General features: G+C 49.8%; 1 protein-coding gene across 1 annotated transcript in view; it reads left to right on the top strand.

Annotated features, from left to right (window-relative positions):
* The window catches only part of MGP (matrix Gla protein), a 35,574-nt gene extending 11,316 nt beyond the window's left edge, over window positions 1-24,258 (top strand). The window contains exons 4-5 of the mRNA XM_078659200.1: window positions 22,592-22,667; window positions 23,848-24,258. Coding sequence (XP_078515326.1) covers window positions 22,592-22,667; window positions 23,848-23,986 — 215 coding nt within the window. The 3' untranslated portion in view covers window positions 23,987-24,258. The remainder of the gene's footprint in view (window positions 1-22,591; window positions 22,668-23,847) is intronic.
* The last annotated feature ends 1,012 nt before the right edge of the window (window positions 24,259-25,270 follow it).

Below are 25,270 nucleotides of genomic sequence, written 5' to 3'. Positions count from 1 at the left end.
AGCAGTGGGGCGACGCTCTTCCGCCATAGCAGAGGAGCCGCCACTGCTCACCGCTCATCCCCATCTACAGACAGCACAGTTATTTGCCAGCTGAAGCACCTCACCCAGTGGCGTAGCATGGACTGCTAGGGCCCTAAAGCAAGCAAGGAAATTGGGCCCTCCATCCCCCAGTTTTCTACTAAAAAACTCCCACCAATTGGGGTGTAGCGGCTGAAGTGCCCCCCATGGCCATTTGCCCTAATACCACTGCCCCTGATTCACTATTGATAGCTGTGCTTCACTTTTGGTTTCGCCCATCAATGTATCATGCTGTCATGCAGACCCCTCCTCCTGCTGTCCCACAGCAGTGTCACTCGATCTGCAAACTTTAACCGCCCTGATGCAAACACCCTTCCACCCCACCCTGCTGTCGTTCACTCCAGCACTGTGATCCACCAGGTGGAAACTACTCCCAGGTGACCTCAGTGCATCCCCATCCCTAACAACATTCAGGATCACTGTCAAAGCTCATCTTCTCACCCTGAGGACCATCATAACTGACAGACATTACCCCGAGGACTAGAAACATGCCTCAATGTAATATGCCCACACTATGCCAGTTCGGGGCCCTACATGGGCCACTAAAACCACCATTTCTTCTTTCCTCATATGCAACTTAATGTATCCCACTATAAACAATTTAGGTAAATTTGTATATTACTCAATCTGATTCACTGTTTGCCTTGTCTTAGCTAGCACATTTAAAATCAACCAAATGTTTAAGTTCGAAGTGGATGCTTGGCGCTGGTACCATATGAAGTCCACAAGAGTGGACCTGGGAAGGATGAGAGGTCTGCCGGAATCCCAAGAGGAAACCCCCATCCAAATCCAAATCCAAATCCAAAAGTTCTTTATTTCGGCCACTAAGACCATAAAAGATGCAGTAAAAAACATTAAAATCACATGTTAACATACAATATAAAAACAATGCAAGGAGCAAAAACTACTTAATTCATGATATGTGAGGATCCGGGGAATTCAAGGTACCATTCACTGCAGTTCATTTCATGGTTATGGATTACCCTTTCAGTATTTTTTTCCTCTTCAACCACATAGCCATTAGATACTTGGTTAGTGCAAAAACAATACAGTGCAAAGTACTTGACTTTAAAATTCTATACGATTGTAAACAGAGTCTAAAGCCTAGATTCCTACACAAAGGTACAAGCCAGTACTTTCTTGGTCTGCTGTAAGCAGGGCAAAAAAACAGCACGTGTAGTTCATCCTCCACATTCGTGCTGCACCCAGGACAGATTTTATCGTCCGATGTAGACATTTACTTGTAAAGTCTTTAAGGGGCAATGTACCAAATCTCCATTGGATAAAAAGTTTCCCTGCAGTAATGGGGAAAATAATGTCCACACATTTTTCAAACTTAAATTAACTTTTGGAAACCAAAAATTGTTCAGTGCGGGTGCCAATTTTCGGGGCGGACAAGAGTGTAGTTAGGCTTTTGTCCTTGTATATCTTAGTGAGCATTTTGCGGGACACCCCAAGACAGCCTCTTTCGGGATCATCCCACAGATCAGCCAAGCCTAATCGGGAAAATTCTCGTTTTACATAGGCCAACCATGGGATTCTGTCAGAACAATTATAGCTCAAGACGTGCTTCAAATCTTCCCTGTAGTGGGACAGTTCGGTAGTGGACCATAGCCTGTGCCAGAATCTCAATGGCTTTAGGGCTAACTCGTCCCCTATTGAAGGGAGGCCCAAATCCAATCTCAATGGTAGAAGAGGCGTGCCTTGTGGTAGAGACAGCAACCGTCTAAGGAAGCTGGTCTCCACCTTGACAAGTTCAGTCCCAGCGCTATGACCCCACAGTTCACCACCATATGATGAGGCTGCTCTGGCTTGAGTTTTGTACATCTCCAGGGCTGGACTAACTGGCTTGAAGGTTGAGGAGTTCGAAACCTTCAAAATGGCCCCCACCATTTGTGATAGCTTTAGGCGAGCTCTTGCTATCTGTGGACCCCAAGACAGGGTTTCATGTAGAGTTACCCCCAAGTACTGGAACGTTCTAACCCTTTCCAGTCTATCAGATCCCAAGGTTGGATTTGGCCTAGTTGTTACCGAGGGATTGAATACCATGGACTTGGTTTTCTCTGCCTTGATCTCGAGGCCATGAGCTCTGCAGAAGTCCCCAAACCCATCCAGTATACGTTGGATCTCCATCGGGGATTTGGAAAGCAGGAGAGTATCATCGGCAAACATAATTGCCGGAACCCTCCTGCCTGCCAACCTAGAGGCATCGTTATTGGTGACTTTGTCAAGGTGGGATATTACGCCGTTGACATAGAGGCAAAACAGGGTTGGTGCTAAGACACAACCCTGTCTTACCCCCCTGCCAACTGGGAACCTAGATGACAATGCCCCATCCCTCCCACACCTAACCTGGGCAAAATTTCCATTATGCAGCCTGATTATTACTTGCAGGAGCTGTGGGGGAACACCCAAATCCCTAAGAACCACCCATAGTTTCTTGCGTGGTACTAGGTCGAATGCGGACCTCACATCCACAAACACCATGTACAGACTTCCCCCCTCGATCCTTACCGTTTTCCAGAAAAGAAGAACGAGGCGAAAAATCTGATCCATGGTGGATGTGTTCTTCCTAAAGCCTGCCTGGAGAGGACTAAGGATCGCATTGTCCTCCATCCAAGCCAAGAGCTGGTCCAGCAGAAGACGGGCGAAAAGTTTTTGGGGTACATCTATAAGGCTGATCAGCCTGTAGTTGGCTGGGAGCAGAGGAGAGCCCTTTTTGAAAATCGGTACTATCTCTGCGCCCAGCCAAGTACAGGGGATCTCCATTCCTCTCAAAACTGAGTTGAAAATAATGAGCAGGTAGGGCCCCCAAATCTCTGGTTGGTGTCTAAATAAGTCTCCAGGGAGTTTATGAAGGCCGGGAGCCTTCTCCCGTGCAAGTCTCCCTATTGCATTTAATACCTAACCCAAAGTGAACTCTAGTTTCTCGTTGCACTCAGAGAGGGTGTCAGAAACTACCTCTGTAGGGATGGTAAAACTCTCTTGATACAGTTTACTAAAATGGGATTCCCATACCGAAGCAGCAATGTTTGGCTCTACTGGAGCTTTCGGTTCCCCTGAACCTGTGTTGACTAATGACCAATATTTTCTTGAGTCCCTGGTTTCCAATGCCATTGTTAGGTTATGCCATCTATCCCAGTCCCATTCAGACTTTGCGTGGGCGATGGCCTCCCTATATTTTATTCTCAGCTCATGTACTTTATTTTTATCAGTGCCAGACATGACCATAGAGATCAGTTCAGTTTTGATATTTTTACACATGGAGTTATACCAAGCTGAGGTTGGTGTCCTCTTCTTCCTTCTCATGGTCACAGGGTAAAAACCCACTCCTAGTCTCTCAACTAGGTCTACATGGATTTGACCTAGTTTCTCATTGAAATCAATAACTTTAGGATTATTAATCAAGTCATCCATTTCGACTAATTTTGGAAGCGCCAGATCATAGATTTTCGTAATGCACTCTGTAGAGTTAACTAGTTTCCCCCATTTTACCCTACGTCTATTGTTGGATAATACTAGGGCCCCTATGTCTTGTTCTGCATCGTTTAGTGGTGTGCTTTCTTTGGGCCCTGGATGAACCATGTCCAAGCAGAGAGCATTATGGTCGCTATCTGCTCTCACCGTCACCTTGAAGTCCAAGACCTTAGACCACATGCTGGTATCTACAAAAATGTAGTCTAGGCGTGATTCGTGGCCCTTTCTGTTAAAGGTGCACACTGAGGGACTGTCAGATGGAGTGCGCCTGTTACAAGCCATCAGGGCGTAATTCAGGGTAAGGGACATAATCTGTAACGCCAAGGGCGACCATGAATTTGGGCTTGGCGATCGACAGGGGGGAATCCCCCAGTAGTCGTCCTCCGCCATTAGGGCACCCTCCTTTAATCCATGTAATGGTTCAAAATGGCAGTTGACATCCCCTCCCAACAAAATCTTACAATCAGCGGGTAGTATCCCTAGAAATAGAGATAGTTCATCTAGAGTGGGTGATTACATAGACACACTCACTGGACGAGAATAAACATTAACAATCGCCAAGTTGTAGGCATGTGGCCATTTAAGAAGAACGCATTGTATGTCTTCCGAGTGTGTTGGTATAATTTCCGCGGAACAACCCAAATGGGTACCCACCCAGATTGCAAGTCCACCAGAGGGCCTACCTTTGCCTCCCCACCTGGCAGGAACATAAAAAGTTGCATAGCCCACCCTGGGGTAGACTTCCCTAGCCCAAGTCTCCTGAAAGAGACAGATGTCTTTCCTGTCCACTAGGGAGCCCCAGTCGCTGCAATCTATTTTATTAGTGCTATCTGCGAGGTTCCATGAAAGAACCTTCATCCTTTTTGGGCCCAAACTAGACAATCTTCCTAGCACGCTCTCACCATCTAGTTCTGGGTTGGTGACTAACACCCTCTCTCGGGGTGCCTGCCCTTCAAGAGCCTCCGGGTCTGTTGCGTCTTGGGTTACTATATACAGAGGAAGGATTTTTAATGCAAGGCGACCAGATGATGTAGTGGAAGATTGTGTGGGGGATTCTGGTGTACTAGTGGTACTTAGCCGATCGGGGGATAGGAGGGCAGGGCTAAAGATGCCAATATCGAAGGTATCTGCCATTGTCCCCAACTGAACTGTGTGGGGGGCCACCCCTTCACTACCCCCAGTGCATTCAGCCCTTGGAAGTCAGTCAACCTGATCGAGGCAGCTATACCTGTTGACATGAACATAGTTGCTCTGTGTTAGTGTATCATAACGTGGGGGCCTATACCTTGTAGCATCGATCGCAAATCCCACCCTAGTCCAGCCGTCATTCACCCCAGGGTGTAATTTGTTATTTCTTGGATAGAAAAAAGACAGCGGTACCAGTTGGATAGATGTGTTTCCAGAACTCCCCAACCAGTTGCAAATATGGGGAGCAATCTGAGAATCCCTAAAACTTACCAGGATGCAATCTCCCTCTATTTTCTTTATAGTATGTCCTACCCAAGGAACTCTCCTGACCATCAATATTTCCCCTCTCATGTTAGGTGGAAGGGGCCTATGGATGTTCAGCCAACTGATAACTTTGTTTCTTAAGGAATCAAAGGATTCTTGTACAGAGTTGGTAAGCTCAGGAACCCCGGTCAGAATTACGGTATAGGCTGCCGCCTCTGGGGGCAGATTAACTGTATTTGGCCGGTTTGGACTGTTGACAAACCGATGGGGGTGATCAGCCATCCTGTGGGCGTCTTTTCTTGCCTCGTTGTGGTCGTTGGAATAGGCAACTTTGACTTCCTCACTAGAGGCACGGGAGGAAGTTGCCTTGGAAGGGGTAGTGGGTTGGGTTTAGGTAGGGTAACTATGGGTACACTCACAGTAGAAGGGGGATTGGACTTCTTTGCGGTTAGGGTACTGGAAACACTAAGGGAAGAGGGAATCCCCGTATTCATCATAGTTGCACCTTGAGTGCTGGTCGAGGTTCTTAGCTGATCCTCCATACCCCCGGTCGCTTGTTCTATAGCTTGTAGTCTGATGTCAATACAGTCAAGCCTAGCCAACAGGGGATCTAGGAGTTTCTTCAGAACGTTGGTAATAAGATGAATAGACTGATCCCTCTCGCCACATGACCCCTCACCAAAAATAAACGGGCCAAACTGCAAAGACAACTGTGGATGGGAGGGGTGCAATGGACTCACCGTTTCATTAACAGTCACGGTGGAGGAGGATTCCAATGTATCAGGCATATTGTCAGTGGTGTTGGGGGTATGATCCAGTTTGGCCCTTTTTGCACCCTTTGACTGTCTAGCTCTTTTTCTTTTTGGGACAGCACCTTCCAGTAGACCCCGTGTGTGTGTTAAGTTGGGGTCACTCCCCTCATCCAGAGTCAGAACAGGTTGAGATGTTGGAGAAGAAATCACCTCAGGTACGGTACGAAGAGAGTCTCGATGTGAGTTTGACGGGGTCCTCAGCTGTTGTAAAACAGATTCGATTGTTTGATCGATGCTATCCAGGAGAGATAGATGGGAGGCATCCAGTATTTCTGGGGATCTGGCATTCATAGTTGAACCGAGAAGATCGCTTTGCACTTTCAATCCCCTCCACAAGCTGTTTTTCTAGGGCTGTCAATTCGTTATTTACCACAGTATTAGCTCTAATGAGAAAACTATCCAAGGTACCTGCAACCAAGGTAGACGATGCCGTGGCTTTACTTCTCGTCTCCCTCGTTGCCATGTTGGTTTGGTCTTGAAGTACTTGGATCTCAGCCAGGCCGTAACTATGGGGCACAGGTGGACCTAGAGTAGCTAGGCGAGGGCCTAGAGGGGTGGCCCGGTCCGGTCTCTTCCGGGCTTGAACGGGCTAAAACGGGCCTGCCCTTGGCCTGGGCTTCGCCCGGCGCACACACGCGCGCGTCCGCGATGCGGTAGCTATCAGCTGCTAAGTAAGTAAAGGCAGGGGGGCGTGTCCGGCCGGGAAGAGGCCGCAGCTGTGGCTGTATCCAGGCTGCTGGTCCTCGCAGTCCCGGTAGGCTCCTCACCAATGTCCGCCCAAAATCCCCACAACAAGACTGCTGGTGAGCGGCTGCCGCAGAGCGGGGGCCGCGAGCAAAGAAGAACAGGAGGCAGGGGGTGTGTCCGGCCGGGAAGAGGCCGCAGCTGTGGCTCTATACGGGCTGCTGGTTCTCGCAGTCCCGGTAGGCTCCTCACCATCCCCTTGTTAGAACAGCTGGAGACTCTCTAAGGGGAGATATAGCAACCCTTCGAAAGTGTGTGCTGCATCCATTTGCGTCATTGAATCTGGAACACCATGCCTGTTTATTTTAGTGTAAAAACACATCATACAAGTAGAGTTCTTGTTTAGTTAAAAATTCCACATTGCAGACTGTACTGTAGAGCATAACCGCAAAAGGAACACGGTGCAATGTAATGCATGCCTAGTTGAAGCTTAGTGTAACCTCCAGGGTCCAAGTTGTGCCCTTTAGTTTTTGTTTTAAAGCACCGTCTCATCACATCCTGACTAGACTACTCTGCTTATCTCTTTTAGGTCTAGTGTTAGCCAAGACCTTTTGACTGCAATAAAATTATTTATGCAATTACTTCTAGGGTCTTTCGTCCAGCTTTCTTCAACCATTGGTTTGTCAGTGTGTCATTTACATTTCTATCCACATATCATACAGCGTAGGGCACCGGGTCAGCCAACTTCAGCCATTGGCTTACCTCTCACTGAGTGACAGCATTCTGTTCTTGCATAATATGTGCTTCCATACACAACAAGCATTGGAAATGCAATAGGGCTCGCATTAGGAAAGTTTGAGCTATTGGTGTTATAAATGAATTTTTTTTAATTTATGTGTTATTTTTTAAAATAGCTAAAATAATAGCTTTGTCATTTACAATATCAATAGTTATAACTTTCACAAACACCTATAGCATTTGTAATGCAACATGTTTTGTATTTACGTGACTTAGATGTATTGATATTACAAATAACAATGGCTTTTAATTTTTTTAAATAATTAATGCTTAAATAATGTATTTAATTTGTAATGGCAATGATTAAAACTTTTGTAAATAACTTTTGTGAAGATTATGTTCAGTATTTTTTATTGTGACGAAAATCCAAGAACAGAAGTGACATATTAACATCTTTTTGTGATTTGTAATAAAGCACGAAAGCTTGAAAACAGCTTGAAACATTGAAAGAACATATTTGAACCAGTGATGCTGTGGTTGCGCTGAGTGATGCTGTGATTGCGCTGAGTGATGCTGTGGTTTCGCTGAGTGATGCTGCGGTGGTGCTGAGTGATGCTGTGGTTGCGATGAGTGATGCTGTGATTGCGCTGAGTGATGTGTGCATCGGTGGAGCTTAGTGGGTGCATTTGTGGAGCTGTGTGGTGGGTGCATCGGTGGAGCTGTGTGGTGGGTGCATCGGTGGAGCTGAGTGGTGGGTGCATCGGTGGAGCTGAGTGGTGGGTGCATCAGTGGAGCTGGGTGGAGGGCGCCTCTGTGGAGCTGTGAGGTGGGTGCCTCGGTGGAGCTGTGTGGTGGGTGCCTCGGTGGAGCTGTGTGGTGGGTGCATCGGTGGAGCTGTGTGGTGGGTGCCTTGGTGGAGCTGTGTGGTAGGTGCATCGGTGGAGCTGTGTGGTGGGTGCATCGGTGGAGCTGTGTTGTTGGAGCTGGGTGGTGAGTGCATTGGTGGAGCTGGGTGGTGGATGGATCGGTGGAGCTGTGTCGGTGGAGCTGTGTGGTGGCTGCATCGGTGGAGCTGTGTGCTGGGTGCATCGGTGGAGCTGTGTGGTAGGTCGTTCGGTGGAGCTGTGTGGTGGGTGCCTCGGTGGAGCTGTGTGGTGGGTGCATCTGTGGAGCTGTGTGGTGGGTGCCTCGGCGGAGCTGTGTGGTGGGTGCATCGGCGGAGCTGGGTGGTGGGTGCATCGGTGGAGCTGTGTGGTGGGTGCATCGGTGGAGCTGTGTGGTGGGTGCTTCGGTGGAGCTGTGTGGTGGGTGCATCTGTGGAGCTGTGTGGTGGGTGCATCTGTGGAGCTGTGTGGTGGGTGAATCTGTGGAGCTGTGTGGTGGGTGCCTCGGTGGAGCTGTGTGGTGGGTGCATCGGTGGAGCTGTGTGGTGGGTGCCTTGGTGGAGCTGTAAGGTGGGTGGGTGCGTGGAGCTGTGTGGTGGGTGCAGCGGTGGAGCTGTGTGGTGGGTGCATCGGTGGAGCTGTGTCGGTGGAGCTGGGTGGTGGGTGCATCGGTGGAGCTGGGTGGTGGGTGCATCGGTGGAGCTGTGTCGGTGGAGCTGTGTGGTGGAGCTGTGGGGTGGCTGCATCGGTGGAGCTGTGTGGTGGGTGCCTCGGTGGATCTGTGTGGTGGGTGCATCGGTGGAGCTGTGTGGTGGTTGCATTGGTGGAGCTGTGTAGGTCGAGCTGTGTGGTGGGTGCATCGGTGGATCTGTGTGGTGGGTGCCTCGGTGGAGCTGTGTGGTGGGTGCCTCGGTGGAGCTCTGTGGTGGGTGCATCGGTGAAGCTGTGTGGTGGGTGCATCGGTGGAGCTTAGTGGGTGCATTGGTGGAGCTGTGTGGTGGGTGCATTGGTGGAGCTTAGTTGGAGCATCGGTGGAGCTGTGTGGTGGGTGCATCGGTGGAGCTGTGTGGTGGGTGCCTCGGCGGAGCTGTGTGGTGGGTGCATCGGTGGAGCTGGGTGGTGGGTGCATCAGTGGAGCTGTATGATGGGTGCCTCGGCGGAGCTGTGTGGTGGGTGCATCGGTGGAGCTGGGTGGTGGGTGCATCTGTGGAGCTGTGTGGGGGGTGCATCGGTGGAGCTGTGTGGTGGGTGCTTCGGTGGAGCTGTGTGGTGGGTGCATCTGTGGAGCTGTGTGGTGGGTGCATCTGTGGAGCTGTGTGGTGGGTGCCTCGGTGGAGCTGTTTGGTGGGTGCCTCGGTGGAGCTGTGTGGTGGGTGCATCAGTGGAGCTGTGTGGTGGGTGCATAGGTGGAGCTGTATGGTGGGTGCCTCGGTGGAGCTGTATGGTGGGTGCCTCGGTGGAGCTGTGTGGTGGGTGCATCGGTGGAGCTGTGTGGTGGGTGCATCGGTGGAGCTTTGTCGGTGGAGCTGGGTGGTGGGTGCATCGGTGGAGCTTGGTGGTGAGTGCATCGGTGGAGCTGTGTGGTGGCTGCATCGGTGGAGCTGTGAGGTGGGTGCCTCGGTGGAGCTGTGTGGTGGGTGCATCGGTGGAGCTGTGTGGGTGGAGCTGTGTGGTGGGTGCATTGGTGGAGCTGTGTGGTGGGTGCATCGGTGGAGCTGTGTGGTGGGTGCCTCGGTGGAGCTCTGTGGTGGGTGCATCGGTGAAGCTGTGTGGTGGGTGCATCGGTGGAGCTTAGTGGATGCATTGGTGGAGCTGTGTGGTGGGTGCATTGGTGGAGCTTAGTTGGAGCATCGGTGGAGCTGTGTGGTGGGTGCATCGGTGGAGCTGTGTGGTGGGTGCCTTGGCAGAGCTGTGTGGTGGGTGCATCGGTGGAGCTGGGTGGTGGGTGCATCTGTGGAGCTGTGTGGTGGGTGCATCGGTGGAGCTGTGTGGTGGGTGCTTCGGTGGAGCTGTGTGGTGGGTGCATCTGTGGAGCTGTGTGGTGGGTGCCTCGGTGGAGCTGTGTGGTGGGTGCATCGGTGGAGCTGTGTGGTGGGTGCCTTGGTGGAGCTGGATGGTGGGTGCATCGGTGGAGCTGTGTGGTGGGTGCATCGGTGGAGCTGTGTGGTGGGTGCATCGGTGGAGCTGTGTCGGTGGAGCTGGGTGGTGGGTGCATCGGTGGAGCTGGGTGGTGGGTGCCTCGGTGGAGCTGTGTGGTGGGTGCATCGGTGGAGCTGTGTGGTGGGTGCCTTGGTGGAGCTGTATGGTGGGTGCCTCGGTGGAGCTGCGTGGTGGGTGCATCGGTGGAGCTGTGTCGGTGGAGCTGTGTGCTGGGTGCATCGTTGGAGCTGGGTGGTGGGTGCATCGGTGGAGCTGTGTGGTGGGTGCATCGGTGGAACTGTGTAGGTGGAGCTGTGTGGTGGGTGCATCGGTGGAGCTGGGTGGTGGGTGCATCGGTGGAGCTGGGTGGTGGGTGCATTGGTGGAGCTGTGTCAGTGGAGCTGTGTGGTGGCTGCATCGGTGGAGCTGTGTGGTGGCTGCATCGGTGGAGCTGTGTGGTGGGTGTATCGGTGGAGCTGTGTGGTGGGTGCATCGGTGGAGCTGTGTCGGTGGAGCTGGGTGCATCGGTGGAGCTGGGTGGTGGGTGCCTCGGTGGAGCTGTGTGGTGGGTGCATCGGTGGAGCTGTGTGGTGGGTGCCTTGGTGGAGCTGTATGGTGGGTGCCTCGGTGGAGCTGTGCAGGTGGAGCTGTGTGGTGGGTGCATCGGTGGAGCTGGGTGGTGGGTGCATTGGTGGAGCTGGGTGGTGGGTGCATCGGTGGAGCTGTGTCGGTGGAGCTGTGTGGTGGGTGCATTGGTGGAGTTGTGTGGTGGGTGCGTTGTTGGAGCTGTGTGGTGGGTGCATCGGTGGAGCTGTGTAGGTGGAGCTGTGTGGTGGGTGCATTGGTGGAGTTGTGTGGTGGGTGCATTGGTGGAGCTGTGTGGTGGGTGCATCGGTGGAGCTGTGTGGTGGGTGCATCGGTGGAGCTTAGTGGGTTCATCGGTGGAGCTGTGTGGTGGGTGCATTGGTGGAGCTTAGTTGGAGCATCGGTGGAGCTGTGTGGTGGGTGCATCGGTGGAGCTGTGTCAGTGGAGCTGTGTGCTGGGTGCATCAGTGGAGCTAGGTGGTAGGTGCATCGGTGGAGCTGTGTGGTGGGTGCATCGGTGGAACTGTGTAGGTGGAGCTGTGTGGTGGGTGCATCTGTTCAACTGTGTGGTGGCTGCATCGGTGGAGCTGTGTGGTGGGTGCCTTGGTGGAGCTGTATGGTGGGTGTCTCGGTGGAGCTGTGTGGTGGGTGCATCGGTGGAGCTGTGTGGTGGGTGCATCGGTGGAGCTGTGTTGGTGGAGCTGTGTGGTGGGTGCATCGGTGGAGCTGGGTGGTGGGTGCATCGGTGGAGCTGTGTCGGTGGAGCTGTGTGGTGGCTGCATCGATAGAGCTGTGTGGTGGGTGCATCGGAGGAGCTGTGTGGTCGGTCGTTCGGTGGAGCTGTGTGGTAGGTGCCTTGGTGGAGCTGTGTGGTGGGTGCATCGGTGGAGCTGTGTGGTGGGTGCATCGGTGGAGCTGTGTGGTGGGTGCATCAGTGGAGCTGTGTGGTGTGTGCATCGGTGTCCTGGTATCTGACTACAGAGTTCGTTACGGTGCATCGGTGGAGCTGTGTGGTGGGTCGTTCGGTGTAGCTGTGTGGTGGGTCGTTCGGTGTAGCTGTGTGGTGGGGGCCTCGGTGGAGCTGTGCGGTGGGTGCATCGGTGGAGCTGTGTGGTGGGTGCATCGGTGGAGCTGTGTAGGTGGAGCTGTGTGGTGGGTGCATCGGTGGAGCTGTGTGGTGGGTGCATTGGTGGAGCTGTGTGTTGGCTGCATCGGTGGAGCTGTGTGGTGGGTGCCTTGGTGGAGCTGTATGGTGGGTGCCTCGGTGGAGCTGTGTGGTGGGTGCATCGGTGGAGCTGTGTGGTGGGTGCATCGGTGGAGCTGTGTCGGTGGAGCTAGGTGGTGGGTGCATCGGTGGAGCTGTGTCGGTGGAGCTGTGTGGTGGCTGCATCGGTAGAGCTGTGTAGGTGGAGCTGTGTGGTGGGTGCATCAGTGGAGCTGTGTAGGTGGAGCTGTGTGGTGGGTGCATCGGTGGAGCTGTGTGGTGGGTGCATTGGTGGAGCTGTATGGTGGCTGCATCGGTGGAGCTGTGTGGTGGGTGCCTTGGTGGAGCTGTATGGTGGGTGCCTCGGTGGAGCTGTGTGGTGGGTGCATCGGTGGAGGTGTGTGGTGGGTGCATCGGTGTCCTGGTATCTGACTACAGAGTTTGTTACAGTGCATCGGTGGAGCTGTGTGGTGGGTCGTTCGGTGGAGCTGTGTGGTGGGGGCCTCGGTGGAGCTGTGCGGTGGGTGCATCGGTGGAGCTGTGTGGTGGGTGCATCGGTGGAGCTGTGTAGGTGGAGCTGTGTGGTGGGTGCATCGGTGGAGCTGTGTGGTGGGTGCATTGGTGGAGCTGTGTGTTGGCTGCATCGGTGGAGCTGTGTGGTGGGTGCCTTGGTGGAGCTGTATGGTGGGTGCCTCGGTGGAGCTGTGCGGTGGGTGCATCGGTGGAGCTGTGTGGTGGGTGCATCGGTGGAGCTGTGTCGGTGGAGCTGGGTGGTGGGTGCATCGGTGGAGCTGTGTCGGTGGAGCTGTGTGGTGGCTGCATCGGTAGAGCTGTGTAGGTGGAGCTGTGTGGTGGGTGCATCGGTGGAGCTGTGCGGTGGGTGCATCGGTGGAGCTATGTGGTGGGTGCATCGGTGGAGCTGGGTGGTGGGTGCATCGTTGGAGCTGTGTCGGTGGAGTTGTGTGGTGGCTGCATCAGTAGAGCTGTGTGGTGGGTGCATCGGTGGAGCTGTGTGGTGGGTCGTTCGGTGATTTGGTGGTTACCTGTAATGCAAACTTGAACTGACGGTATTATCGGTCCAAATAGCTACCAATCTGGCCATAGTGAATGGTGGTTTACTGGAACCTTGCCAGAATGTAGGGTGTGGAATATGTACCTAAGCTCAAAATATATGTTGCAAAGACAACTGCTGTAACATTAGATTTTGGTGGGACACTCCCAAAACAGAGAAAAGGTTTTTGCTCCGAATGTTGGCAACACCTCAATCAAGCTCAAATTGTGTTGTCTAGCAAGAGGCTGGGGTCCACTTCCTGGACGACAGGATCAAATGTGCACTCCAAAGATTATGATTTTCAGTTTGGTATAAATCACAGTCCAAACTTACCACAACGTCCTTGGTGAAATGCCAAACACGGAAACTGCTTGTGGCATTCCTTGGATAAAATACTTAGATGTAATTTGTAAAGATGGGGCGTGACGTAGTGTGCAGCCATCTAAAAAAATATCTTCTTACACAAGAAGTAATTTGAAGACATGCTTTACTCCCTTGCCTAATAGGAACAGGCACTTAATCAGCTACAAAAACTAAGACGGCGGACATTACCGTTAAAAGCTGGATAAGAAGGCAGCCATATTTGCACCGGGTCTTTAGAAGAAAAGATTTATTGCTCCTATTTAGAGTGTACCTAGTAATAGAAATGCTATGTTTTCCCAAGGACAGTGCTGAAGTTAAAAGCGGACTTCTATGCCCATGTAATGTGGCCTCTGTACAGACATGCATGCATCTGTGCTTTATTGAAAGGACCTTGGAGCACGTTTATTAATTAGGCCATATTACGAACAGTGGGTCACTTCATTTATGCGAGCCTTTATAATAAACCTACTGGTGCAGAAAAAAATAAAATGTAAACGCTCGGCAGGAAAGGCTTGCGGCTGCGAAATGAAAGTAAAAAAAACGCGGCCGCGAAATGAAAGCCTTTGATGCAGCAGGGGGGCGGAGCGGATACCTTTGAAGAGCTGCTGCTGGGGAACAGATGGCTGGCTTCGATGTGCACGCGCTTTTTAGGTCAATGCGCTTGCGCATTGACCTAAAAAGCGCACGGGCACAGCATCAAATCGCCAGTTTAGTTAAACTCTGGTTAAGCTGCTATATGGCTCGATCTCTGAATGCGCAAGCGCATTGCAGAGGTCGAGCCCTAAAAAGTAGCTCTCTTGTGCTGTTTTCAAAACATTCATAGACGTTACCAAATCCTAGACTTGCCAGCCAAAGCAAGACCTAATTGCATTGACAAAGCTGGCTTTAAGTCTGACATAGAGAGACAGTGACCCTGAAAGGGTGCTATGGACCTTACTGCAAGCAAAGACATTGAGATCCTGTCACCACTGCTTCAGTAGTAAAAGACAACCATAATTAGGGTGCAGTGGGCCCAATAAACTCTGGAGCCACAGTGCCACTGCACCAGCTACAAAGGGCCAGTGCTTTACTTTGCCAGTGTTTTTTTCTTTTTGTCATCCTTGGGTGTTTAAGCAGTGTCGTGTGATAAAGTAATTCAAAACCAATAGAACCTTTTCTTTGCATCATGAATTTTAATTTCAATATCAATTCAAATTCATAGTTTTAATATCTATTCTAAGTACCTATGCCTGGTATGAAGCATCTAAACATTTTATTTAAATTATATGCACTGTTTACTTTTTTACTCAAAATGTTTATCGTAAGCAAATGGGCGCCGCTTTAGGCTGTTATTTTCACTTTTATGGTATATGCTTGCATTCAAAGAAACAACAATTTCACCATCTTGACAAGGCAAGATATATTGGCTTGGCCAATGCTTACTTCTTTTTGGAATGGCTTGCGAATTGAGGGGCATATTATCAAACCCATTTTCATCGGTTTAGCGGCCAATTTCGGCCGAAAAGTGGCGATTTAAATATCGCACTATTATCAAGGACACGCTAACTCGTGTTTCCTTGATTTAGTAGCTGTTTTTTCTCCATTTTGCATGTCAGCAATTATTATCGCTAATGACATGCAAAGTGGGCGCTCCTAACAATGTCTGCATAATTTACATGGCAAACACAACTTCGCACTGTTAACAATGCGTCCCCAGCGATAAAACAAACCACCTTAACCGCGGTTATCGCATGAAGTTAAAGTCTGTTTTTTCTTTTATTTAGCTATGCTGATAATGGGAGGTGGATCGCCATGTTACGACCACACTCCCCTATCAGCAAGGATTTCCATAATCATCACTGGATTTCAGGCGATATTTCTGTTTCTCACCATCTATCGCTGGAATTACATTGCCTGTTCGCATAACGTTGATAATACGCCACTAACACGGCGATGTAATTCAGCGATAGATGAAGAGAAACAGAAACCCGCTAAGTGCGCTTTGCGATGTTTATCGCTCTTCTTTGATAATATGCCCCTGACTTGTTTAGTAGAGTTACTGATTGAACTGAACAATGGGTTTTTTAGGTAAAAGGTGATTGTTTTCTCCTACCTCACAAGGTGGCAATGTTGTCACAAAATTCATTCTTCAGGTGCAGCTAGCAGGTTAGAATTAGTTTGTCTAAATGTACTATCTCCCAATAGCCAGCAGTGTCCCTGTAGATGTGCACCCTGAATATTGAACCCACATTATTGGTGAGACAGAATATTGAGAAAAAATAGGAAAAAATATCGACTGGTAATTATTTTCTTTATCTAACTCTATACCTGAGCGACAGATAAATCTTCAAGATAAGTAGATGTGGAGTTAGGAATGGTAAATGTATACCGCCCAATATGCACTTATCTTTTGATATGTTGTCCATCATTATTTTTTCCTTGATATTCTTCTAACTCAATGTTGTTGGTGTCAAGATTCAGAAGTACAATCATCACTGTCAGCGTCGGATTGGTAACGCAGGCCCTCGGGCAATGCCTGAGGGGCAGGTATCCGAATTCCAGCTGTGGGCTACTTTTTTGGGCAGCCTGGGGGGCAGATTTGGGCAGTTTCTACATTGTTCGATGCTTCCAGCGGCCCAGTGGGTGCCTCAGTGGCCTTTCTAGAGGTAGATGGCGTTCATTGCCTCCCTTTTATCAACGGTAGAGGTGTCACTCCCTTTCTCTCGCTGGACCGGCCCATTAATGCATGTTGAGCGAGGGCAGGGGGCCTGAGCAAAAGTGGCCTCACTTGTTTTCATGTGTGTTTCACCAGTTTACACTAATCCATGCACTTTTTCAAAAAACCCCACCCCCTTTTATTAATAAAATGTTGCCAAAGCAGTGTTTTGCGGAAAGGCAATATGCAAATCTTGGCCACTTTTTTTTAGCGTGCCCGAGCCGATTTTGAATCCCAATCCTACCCCGATCCCTGTATGCAGGCTACACATGTTCTTCCTGAGTTCAAAGGGCATTCCTGAAAGCAAGCCCTTTGTCTTGAGTTGGCACATGGACACCAAATCAGGGACTCAGGTCTCCAGGATCTGGAGGCATGAGCACAAGGACAAGAAAACACAGAGGCAAAGAACAACAAAAATTGGAGTAGGGAGACACAGACTACAAGGAAATGAGACATGGGCACGAATAGACAAACACTAGAAAGACCGAGGTTACACGCCTTTCGTGACGTCACTTCCTGTCGTGACGTCACTTCCGGTGACATCGTCTCCCACTTCTTTTTTTAGGACTTGTGCCCTGATTATGTGCTCTCGTCTACGGCTCTGAGCCACAATTGCAGGACAGGTAATTAATATGTGTTTATACCCTCTGCAGAGGGCAATAACTTTTAATTATAAATTGGTGTCAAAACTACACCAGTCAGTTATTAGCTCAGCTGCCCTCTGACTCTGAAACAATTAAGTCTGAGTTGGATCTTTGGGCCCAGTGCGAGGAGCTGTGTCTTCTAGCACCTTGGAAGTCATCCGAGGGATTTCCAGGCCCCTTGTTAAAATCATAGGAAGAAGGCTCTAAGAGACAGCACAGATCCTTAGCTTCAACACCGTCACCACCCCGGCAACCGCTGAGACCCCCGCTCCCACGACCACCTCCCGCACCAACCGCCTGCTCACCTGGACCAACATCAATGACGAGGACACCATCAAGATCATGAACACCATCAACTCCGGATCCCCGGACGACCCCTGCCCGCACCACATCTTCAACAAAGCCAGCAGCACCATCGCACCCAATCTCCGGAAAACCATCAACATCTCGTTCGAGACAGCGACGTTCCTGGAGAGCTGGAAGCACACAGAGATCAATGCCTTACTCACAAACCCAAGGCGGACCCCAAGGACCTCAAGAACTTCCTGCCCATCTCCCTGCTCCCGTTCCCTGCGAAGGTCATCGAAAAGGCCGTCAACAAACAACTGACCAGCTTTCTCGAAGAGAACAGCATCCTGGACCCGTACCAGTCCGGGTTCCGCAGCAACCACAGCACCGAAACTGCCCTCATTGCTGCCACCGACGACATCAGGGCCCTGCTTGACAACTGAGAAACTGCGGTCCTCATCCTCTTAGACCTGTCTGCCGCTTTCGACACGGTCTGACACCGCACACTACGAACACGCCTCCATGACGCCGGAATCCAAGTGAAGGCCCTGGACTGGACCACCTACTTCCTCTCCGGCCGAACACAGAGCGTCCGCTTCCCCCCCTTCCGCTCCGAAGCCACCAAGATCATTTGCGGCGTACCCCAAGGCTCATCCCTCAGCCCAGCGTTGTTCAACGTCTACATGGCACCGCTCGCCCACGTCGCACGACGGCATGACCTTAACATCATCTCCTACGCCGACGACTCCCAGCTGATCCTCTCCCTCACCAAAGACCCCCACACCACCAAGACCAACCTCCACGACTGAATGAAGGCCGTCGCCAACTGGATGAGAAACAGGCGACTGAAGCTGAACTCGGACAAGACTGTGGTCCTCATCCTCGGACCCACCCCCTCGGCCTGGGACGACTCCTGGTGGCCGACTGCACTAGGAGCACCCCCTACATCCACCGAACACGCATGCAACCTAGGGGTCATCCTCGACTCCACTCTCTCCATGACGAAGCAGGTCAACACCGTCTCCTCCTCCTGCTTCAACACCTTCCGCATGCTCTGCGGGATCTTCAAGTGGGTCTCCCTCGAAACTAGAATGACGGTCACCCAGGCCCTGGTCAGCAGTAGACAAACTCCTGAAACGGCTCCAACGCATCCAGAACGCCTCCGCATGCCTGATTCTCGACATACCTCGCCGCAGCCACATCACACCCCACCTAAAAGACCTGCACTAGCTCCCCATCAACAAGATGATAACCTTCAAGCTCCTCACCCACACACACAAGGCTCTCCACAACACCAGACCAGCATACCTCAACAGCCGACTCAGCCTCTACACCCCCACACACCAGCTCCGCTTAGGAAACCACGCCCTCACCATTCTCCCCCGCATCAAAGAGTGACCGCCGGCAGCGGATCATTCTACCACCTCTCCGCCAAGACCTGGAACACCCTCCCCATCCTCCTGCGTCAGACCGAAGACCTCCTCACCTTCAGGAGACTCCTCAAGACCTGGCTCTTCTTACCGTTGGAACCCCCCCAACCCCCAGCGCCTTGAGACCCTCACAGGTATGTAGTGCACTTTACAAATGCTATGATTGATTGATCCTACGGTAAACAAAGGAATCACCGACAATGAAACCAGTGTAGGTGAAATACATAAGTATCTTACTGAAATGGACATACTCGTGTATAAGGATATAGATAAATGTAATAGAACAGCTGTAATAATATTGGTAATATAGAACCACAATTAGTAATAGTAACTAATTCAACATAGTAAGAATCAACCGTGAAAGTAGATGACGACAGCCGATTGCACCTCGAACTGAGTCCTCTCTCTCTTGTTGGGAATGCTGTCAGTAACTGCTACTGTGTGCGGCCTCTCACCTTCCTCGCATGACGTTTACAAGGGGGAGGGGTCACTCTAGGGACGTGATTAAGCCAGGTGACTCCCCCTATCATGGAGTCGTTGTGTAGAACCTTGTAATGCATTGAATGGGCGTAGGCCTCTGTCATATTGTATAGCAATATTAAAAAACGTCTACAATTTCGTTTGCCAGCAGCTATGCATTACATATTTAGAAAAGCGTATCAGGCTATTTGATTACACATTTGCTGCCCATGTGCAAACCCGTGACCTGCAAGGTACACACTGGTCCCTATAGTTGTTTCCATTGTTCATTGTAGTTTTTGACTTAGGTTAATCCGAATACAAAAACCCTCTCTGATGTGAATGTGATGACGAGAAGTAACTCAGAAACAGGAAATAGGTCCCGTTTCCAGGAGAATTCCTTTCGCTTCAATTCCTCCTGAAAAAGATAGAGGGCAGATCGAGGAAGTTGGGCATTTCCTTAAATTAAATTTGTCACCTGCACAAGTGCATTCATGGGCAGAGGCGCAACTAGAGCCAAATTTCAGGGTGGCCTAAGAAAAAATTTCGGGTGGGGGGGCTGAATCTTTACGCACTAGGGAGAGTGGAGCTGCAGGGGCTCTTAGAAGCAGTGAAACAACAGCAATGCCTCATTAACTTTTAAAGACCTGTGAAGTGCTAGGGTGCGGCTGTGTGTGTGCCCGGAAAGCTGTCTCATCCTGGGCTGCCACACACGACGGGGGGGGGGGGTCTGAAGCCCTTTGAGTCCAATGGGTGTTGCACGCCCGATTCTGGGGGACCCAGGCGATCGGAAAGAGACTTTGACCAATGACACTGGCCAATTAGGTCAACCTTGGCCTTGTCTGTCTGTTTGAGTCCTGGAGGAGGACAGGGATTTAAGTGGGCCAGGTCTCACGGTGCTGAACACTGGCAGTTTTTTAAAGGGGGCTTCAAAACGGGTGCCTCTCGGGCTCTGTTTTGTGCCCTGGCATGGGCAGTGCGTTTTTTCCCGGACTGCAGTGACCGCAGGCACATCATGTCTGCGTGCTCACACTGCTCCCTTCTCACTAGTGGAGAAGTTACCGCATGATGTCATGCCAGGTGAGCGTTGTAGGGGAAGGGACATCCTTTAAAGAGAGTCATTTTCTCTCTGATTTCCCTTCTCTTTTTGAAACTCAGAAGCAGCAACATTGTTGTGGTGTCACCAGGGCTTTAAGTGGAAGCTTTTTCAATATTGTATACAAGACATAGTTACTGCTGATTTACCTTATGCAACTAACCATTGACAAAGCCAATTGTCCTGACTTCTTGTAGGTATGATGTTACTTGGTATATCATATCTGGATGTGCAATGACAAAAACAGCAAAATACCAGTCGGGCGTCACACTATGCTAAGTACAGGTTTTTAGTTTAGGTGTTTTAAGCCACGTCCTTAATTACATTGACCACGCCCCTTTAAGAGACCCCCCTCCCACGGTTTTGTCATCCTACTTAAAGCCCTGGAGGAGGGAGTAAGGCAGTGGGAGGGGTGGTGGCGAGTTTCTACGAAAAGAGGTCTGCCCAGCCATGGATATCTCATAACCAGGCACAGAAACACCACAGAGCAGGGGGCACCCCGACCCAATTAGCCACTTTTTTCCAAATCTTCTCTTATCCTTCCAAGTTCCTCTTGCCTTCCAACTTCGACTGTTTCTCCTCTCTGATGTCTCTTTCGTTTGCCTGGTATAAGAACTTGATCAGTGCTTTAAGTAGATTGATGAAAGGTGGTGAGGCAATGCTCTAAAAGTGATGTGTGAAATGTGTATGTAAGAAAGTGTAACCTTCAAAAGCGGTTGTGGTCCAAATGAAATAGAATCCTCTGCTGCACAAATTAGAAATTAAAGTGTAACGTCCTCATACAAGCTGAGGGTTAAATTAATTTGTACAAGAATTCTGAGTTGAGGTGTAATTATTACACCCTCACTATTTTCTCCTGATAGGACTTCAGATGGTAAAAACTGCTCCTGCTCCTTCCTAGAAGTAATGCTTTCGCACTATTACAAACCTTGCCCATCCCCTAAGCTGATGCCCCCTAATTCAAGCATCTCTCTGAACAAAAAAGATACTAAGTACTTGTACCTTTCTCTTCTGCGTCGCTTGATCTCCTTTTTTTTCATTTTGGGCCTCCATTTATAGGACAACTTTGGTCTCCTCACTGTTACAGGAAAAGTCATATTAAAATGTAGGGGAGAAGAAAAGTGAAATACTGTACAGGGTCTGTCTCTGAGGTGTGCTAATAAGCATGGACATTTGGAACAACGACTGCTCTGTTTCCAAATGGAAGAAAATTCATGTTTTTCCACGCATCAAGCAAATCTGAAAATCAACAACAAACAACTTGTTCTTCCTGGTAAGGCAAGGACACACACGCACAGACACATACATATAAGGCACGCTACGCCCATAGGGCTAAAAGGCTTCGCCCCCTGTTGTGTGTCTCAGCCCAGGCTGCTCGAGCTGCTGTGGCCCCAGCTGGGCAATGTCTTGAGTTTTATCTCCGGCACACCCATATTTTTCAAAAGTCTTTAAGGACCATTTGTATATTTACATATCTTTGTAAATTGGATACTGAGGCTTATGTTTTTTTCCTAGTTCCAGTGCCCCCTAGGCCCCCACTCTGCCTATTCCTTGCATTTGTATTTTACATTTACTGCCGTAGTATGGGAATGCATTTCATGAAAAGGAATATAAATTAGGGTTGCCAAAAGAAAAATGCCAGCTATATGTTGTTTAAAGAGCCTGAAGTGCTTTCTATTTATATTTGCTGTTAGAAGTATGCACAGATAAATGCTGAAAATATGGCTTTAGGTGATGCTTATTTTGGTACTATCTGGGATATCAAAATAATGAGCTGGCAACCCTAATCATAAGACTGGAAGTTTGCAGTGTTGTGATTGGTTCAAGCTCCGTGGTTCGATGCTCAGACAGGGACTGGGGGCCTGGGTATGTTCTCCACCCATTCTGTAATGAAGCTTGGCTGGAGAACATGCAAAGTGTGCATGGCTGTTTGGTCCGCCTTAGGCGATCGGCTAAACATTCATGCGCACTTAGGGAGTGCAAACCATTCCTCCCCTCCCCTCCCCTGCTCTATCAGCATAGCAGCCCACCCCACCCCCCACCCTCACTGCAAAGCTACTGTAACAAGGAAAACATTTAATTATAATAACCTAGAATTATTATTGTTTTATTTTTCCTTTAGTTATACTGCCTTAGCGGAATAGCCGCCACTGTTAGCAAATAAAAAAAAACAATTTCCTATGGAAACGTTGCCCTATCTATAACTACCCAGTAGCGCCCGCAGACAGACAGACAGACAGACAGTCAGACAGACAGACAGACAGACAGACAGATAGATAGGTAGATAGATAACATTTAGAAGGGGTATAATATATGTTTAGGCCCAGGCTCTGTAGCAGAAGTTGAGTAAAAGATGGAGGTTTCTTCTAGATCAACAGGATGGTTTTTCAACTGTGCTGCAAAAGCAGACAGGTTCCAGACCCCCGTTCTTTGTCACAACACACCTCAGGCATGTTTTGGGTTTTAAATCCTAATATCTGTGCCCTGTTTGTCTCCTCCTTTATTTGCATAGGTCCTTTTATCAGCCCACGGAAAGCCAACACATTCATGATGGCCCAACAGAGGAAGAACGCGAGAATGAACGAGAGGTGAGCAGAACTCTATTTCCTATCGCGACGATGGAGTTTATCAGGGCTTTAAGTGGGCCGGATCCTGCAGGTGCTCAGCACCGGCAGCTCTAAAAAGCAGGTGCTGAGACGTCCCTATCGGGCTCGCCATTGTTGCCCTCACTTCATTGAGACTCTATAGTTCTCTCACAGTCCTATCATTTAATTGCCTTTTGTTGCAGTTTTATATAAACCGATGGTATTGGAGCGCTTCACATGAGCGCCAGTTAGTTACATTACATGATGACATATTAATTTTTTGGATCACAGGATGTCGAGCGAGGACGAAGCTGGGGCTTGCTTCCCGAGCTCCAATATGGACAGCTCTAGCCTTTGCACCACAATCTCTCCCACAACTCCTGAGTCATTTTCAATATTATATATAACGAAACCATAGTTGTTGCTTATTTATGTTATGCAACTAACGACCATTGACAAAGCCAATAGTTGTGGCTTGTTGTCGGTATAATGTTACTTGTATTATATAGCTGGATGCAATGACAGAAACAGCAAAATACCAGTGGGGCAGCACACTATGGTAAGCACAGACTTTTAGCTAAAGTTTTTATTGCATCGACCACGCCTATTTGAGAGACCCCCTCCGTTTTTTCATCCCACTTAAAGCCCTGAGTTTACCTAACACTAGGGTGACCAGGCGTCCTGGTTTTGCCCGGACAGTCCCGGTTTTTCACCTGCTGTCCCAGCAGATTTCAGGAAATGTTGCTATTGTCCCGGTTTTAAGAGAGGGGCGACTGAAAACTGTGGGAGGTGTTTTTTATGTTTTACAAAGCAGGGATAGCTAGCAGTTGTTTCAAGAAAGCAATTTAATTAACGTGCAAGCATCTGGGTTTAAAAATTGCATTTTATGTTTGCTCCCATTGCCTGTTCTGTAATTCTCTGCTGAGGAACGCTGTCTTTCTATGCGCTCGCTTGAAGTAAAACTGCAGTCCTTCTTCTATTTTTATGAAATGGCCCGGGTTTTGGCTTTAAAAATCTGATCACCCTACCTAATACCCAAGAAGAAGTAGGCCCATCTTCAAAACACATACCCTAAATCCAGAGTGAGGCCGGGTAGTGCTTCATGATTATTCAGTTGTTTGGCCTTCAAGGCACCTCTTCCTCGTCTCTTACACACCTTTTTGGCTTCCCCCACTTTCCGCAGGATCCGCGAACGGACCAAGAGCCCCCAGGAACGCCAGCGGGAAATCTGCGACGACTTCGACCCCTGCGAGCGTTTCGCCCTGCGCTACGGATTCCCCGCCGCCTACAGGCGCTATTTTGGGCGCAGGGTGGGCAAGTAAGGCACCGCGTGCAGAGACCACCTGTGCGCATGACTGCGCCGCCATCTTTGTGGGGTGCTTCAGTCCAGCTAGAGGCCTGGCACGAGGGCTTTCTCTACACCTGTTTTAAGACCTGTATATGCTGTTTGCTTTGACGATACCTCGGCCCCGCCGCCCCGCCCCTCGGCTTGTTATGGCTAGACACTCCATCTGTTAAAAATCCCTTGCGCGCCCTTTCCACATAGATGACAAATAAAATGTGAGACGTAAAGTAAAATGGTTCCTAAACTAAAGTGACCCGTGTCTGTGATGTCTTTATTTCTGCGCCACTGTGTCTGGAAGCTCTGGAAAAATAACACAGACGCCTCGAAGCCCTCCGCCAGAGATATGATAGCTCTTAATAAAACATTGCAGACTTTTTTCCTGGCACATGCACTATATTCATAGTTTTTTTTTTTTGAGAAAAAAAGTTTTCTTGGCTTAGGTTTGCTCTGTTTATGTCCCGGGTTTTCTTATCTACTGGGCCTCTTTCAGCATGTTTTGGAGGCATAAAAGGTGTGCGTCTTTTATTAATCAGACAGCGAATACATCTGAATCCCATCCTAGGTCTTTCTGCGAGTGAGGTGTTTGTTCTTAGTCAGGTAAGAGGTTGAAATAAAGGTGGAATTCTGCTCTTTGAGTAAGGGCAGTCACCCAATGTGAAGGACCCAGGCCTGGGCTGCTGAAAGTGAGGCAAAGTGAGACTGAGGGCCCACTGAGGAAATTCAGAAAGTTCCAAACAAGCCAGAAGGGCTCTGGAAGAATCCGCCACACCGCCGGCGAACACCCCAGAAAGACTGGAAGGCCTGGAACAGAGTCAGTCACAAGCCAGGAAAATACCTCTGAAATACTGCCAGGGCTGGGGCAATGTCGGACCCATGTCAGGGACACAAATCTGAAATACAGTCAGGGCTGTGGCAAAGTCAGTTGTTGTCAAGCAAACACTTCCGGGCTGGGTAAGAGTCAGTCGCACACCTCCCAAACACTAACACGGCTGGGTCAGAGACAGTGTGTCAGACACACTTCTGAAATACTGGCAGGGCTGGAGAAAGTCAATCACATGTCAGGCACATACCACTGAAATACTGTCAGGGTGGGGAAAACAGAGTCACAGGCGCATATGTCTGAAATACAGACAGGGTCTGCACAGAGTCGTTCACATGTGTCAGGCACATACCTCTGAAATACTGTCAGGGCTGGGAAAAAGTGAGCCACAGGCACATATGTCTGAAATTCAGACAGGGTCTGAACAGAGTCAATCACATG

Source organism: Lissotriton helveticus, chromosome 1_1, assembly GCF_964261635.1.
Source record: "Lissotriton helveticus chromosome 1_1, aLisHel1.1, whole genome shotgun sequence".
NCBI lineage: Eukaryota > Metazoa > Chordata > Amphibia > Caudata > Salamandridae > Lissotriton > Lissotriton helveticus.
This window is presented reverse-complemented; position numbering and strand designations above follow the sequence as displayed.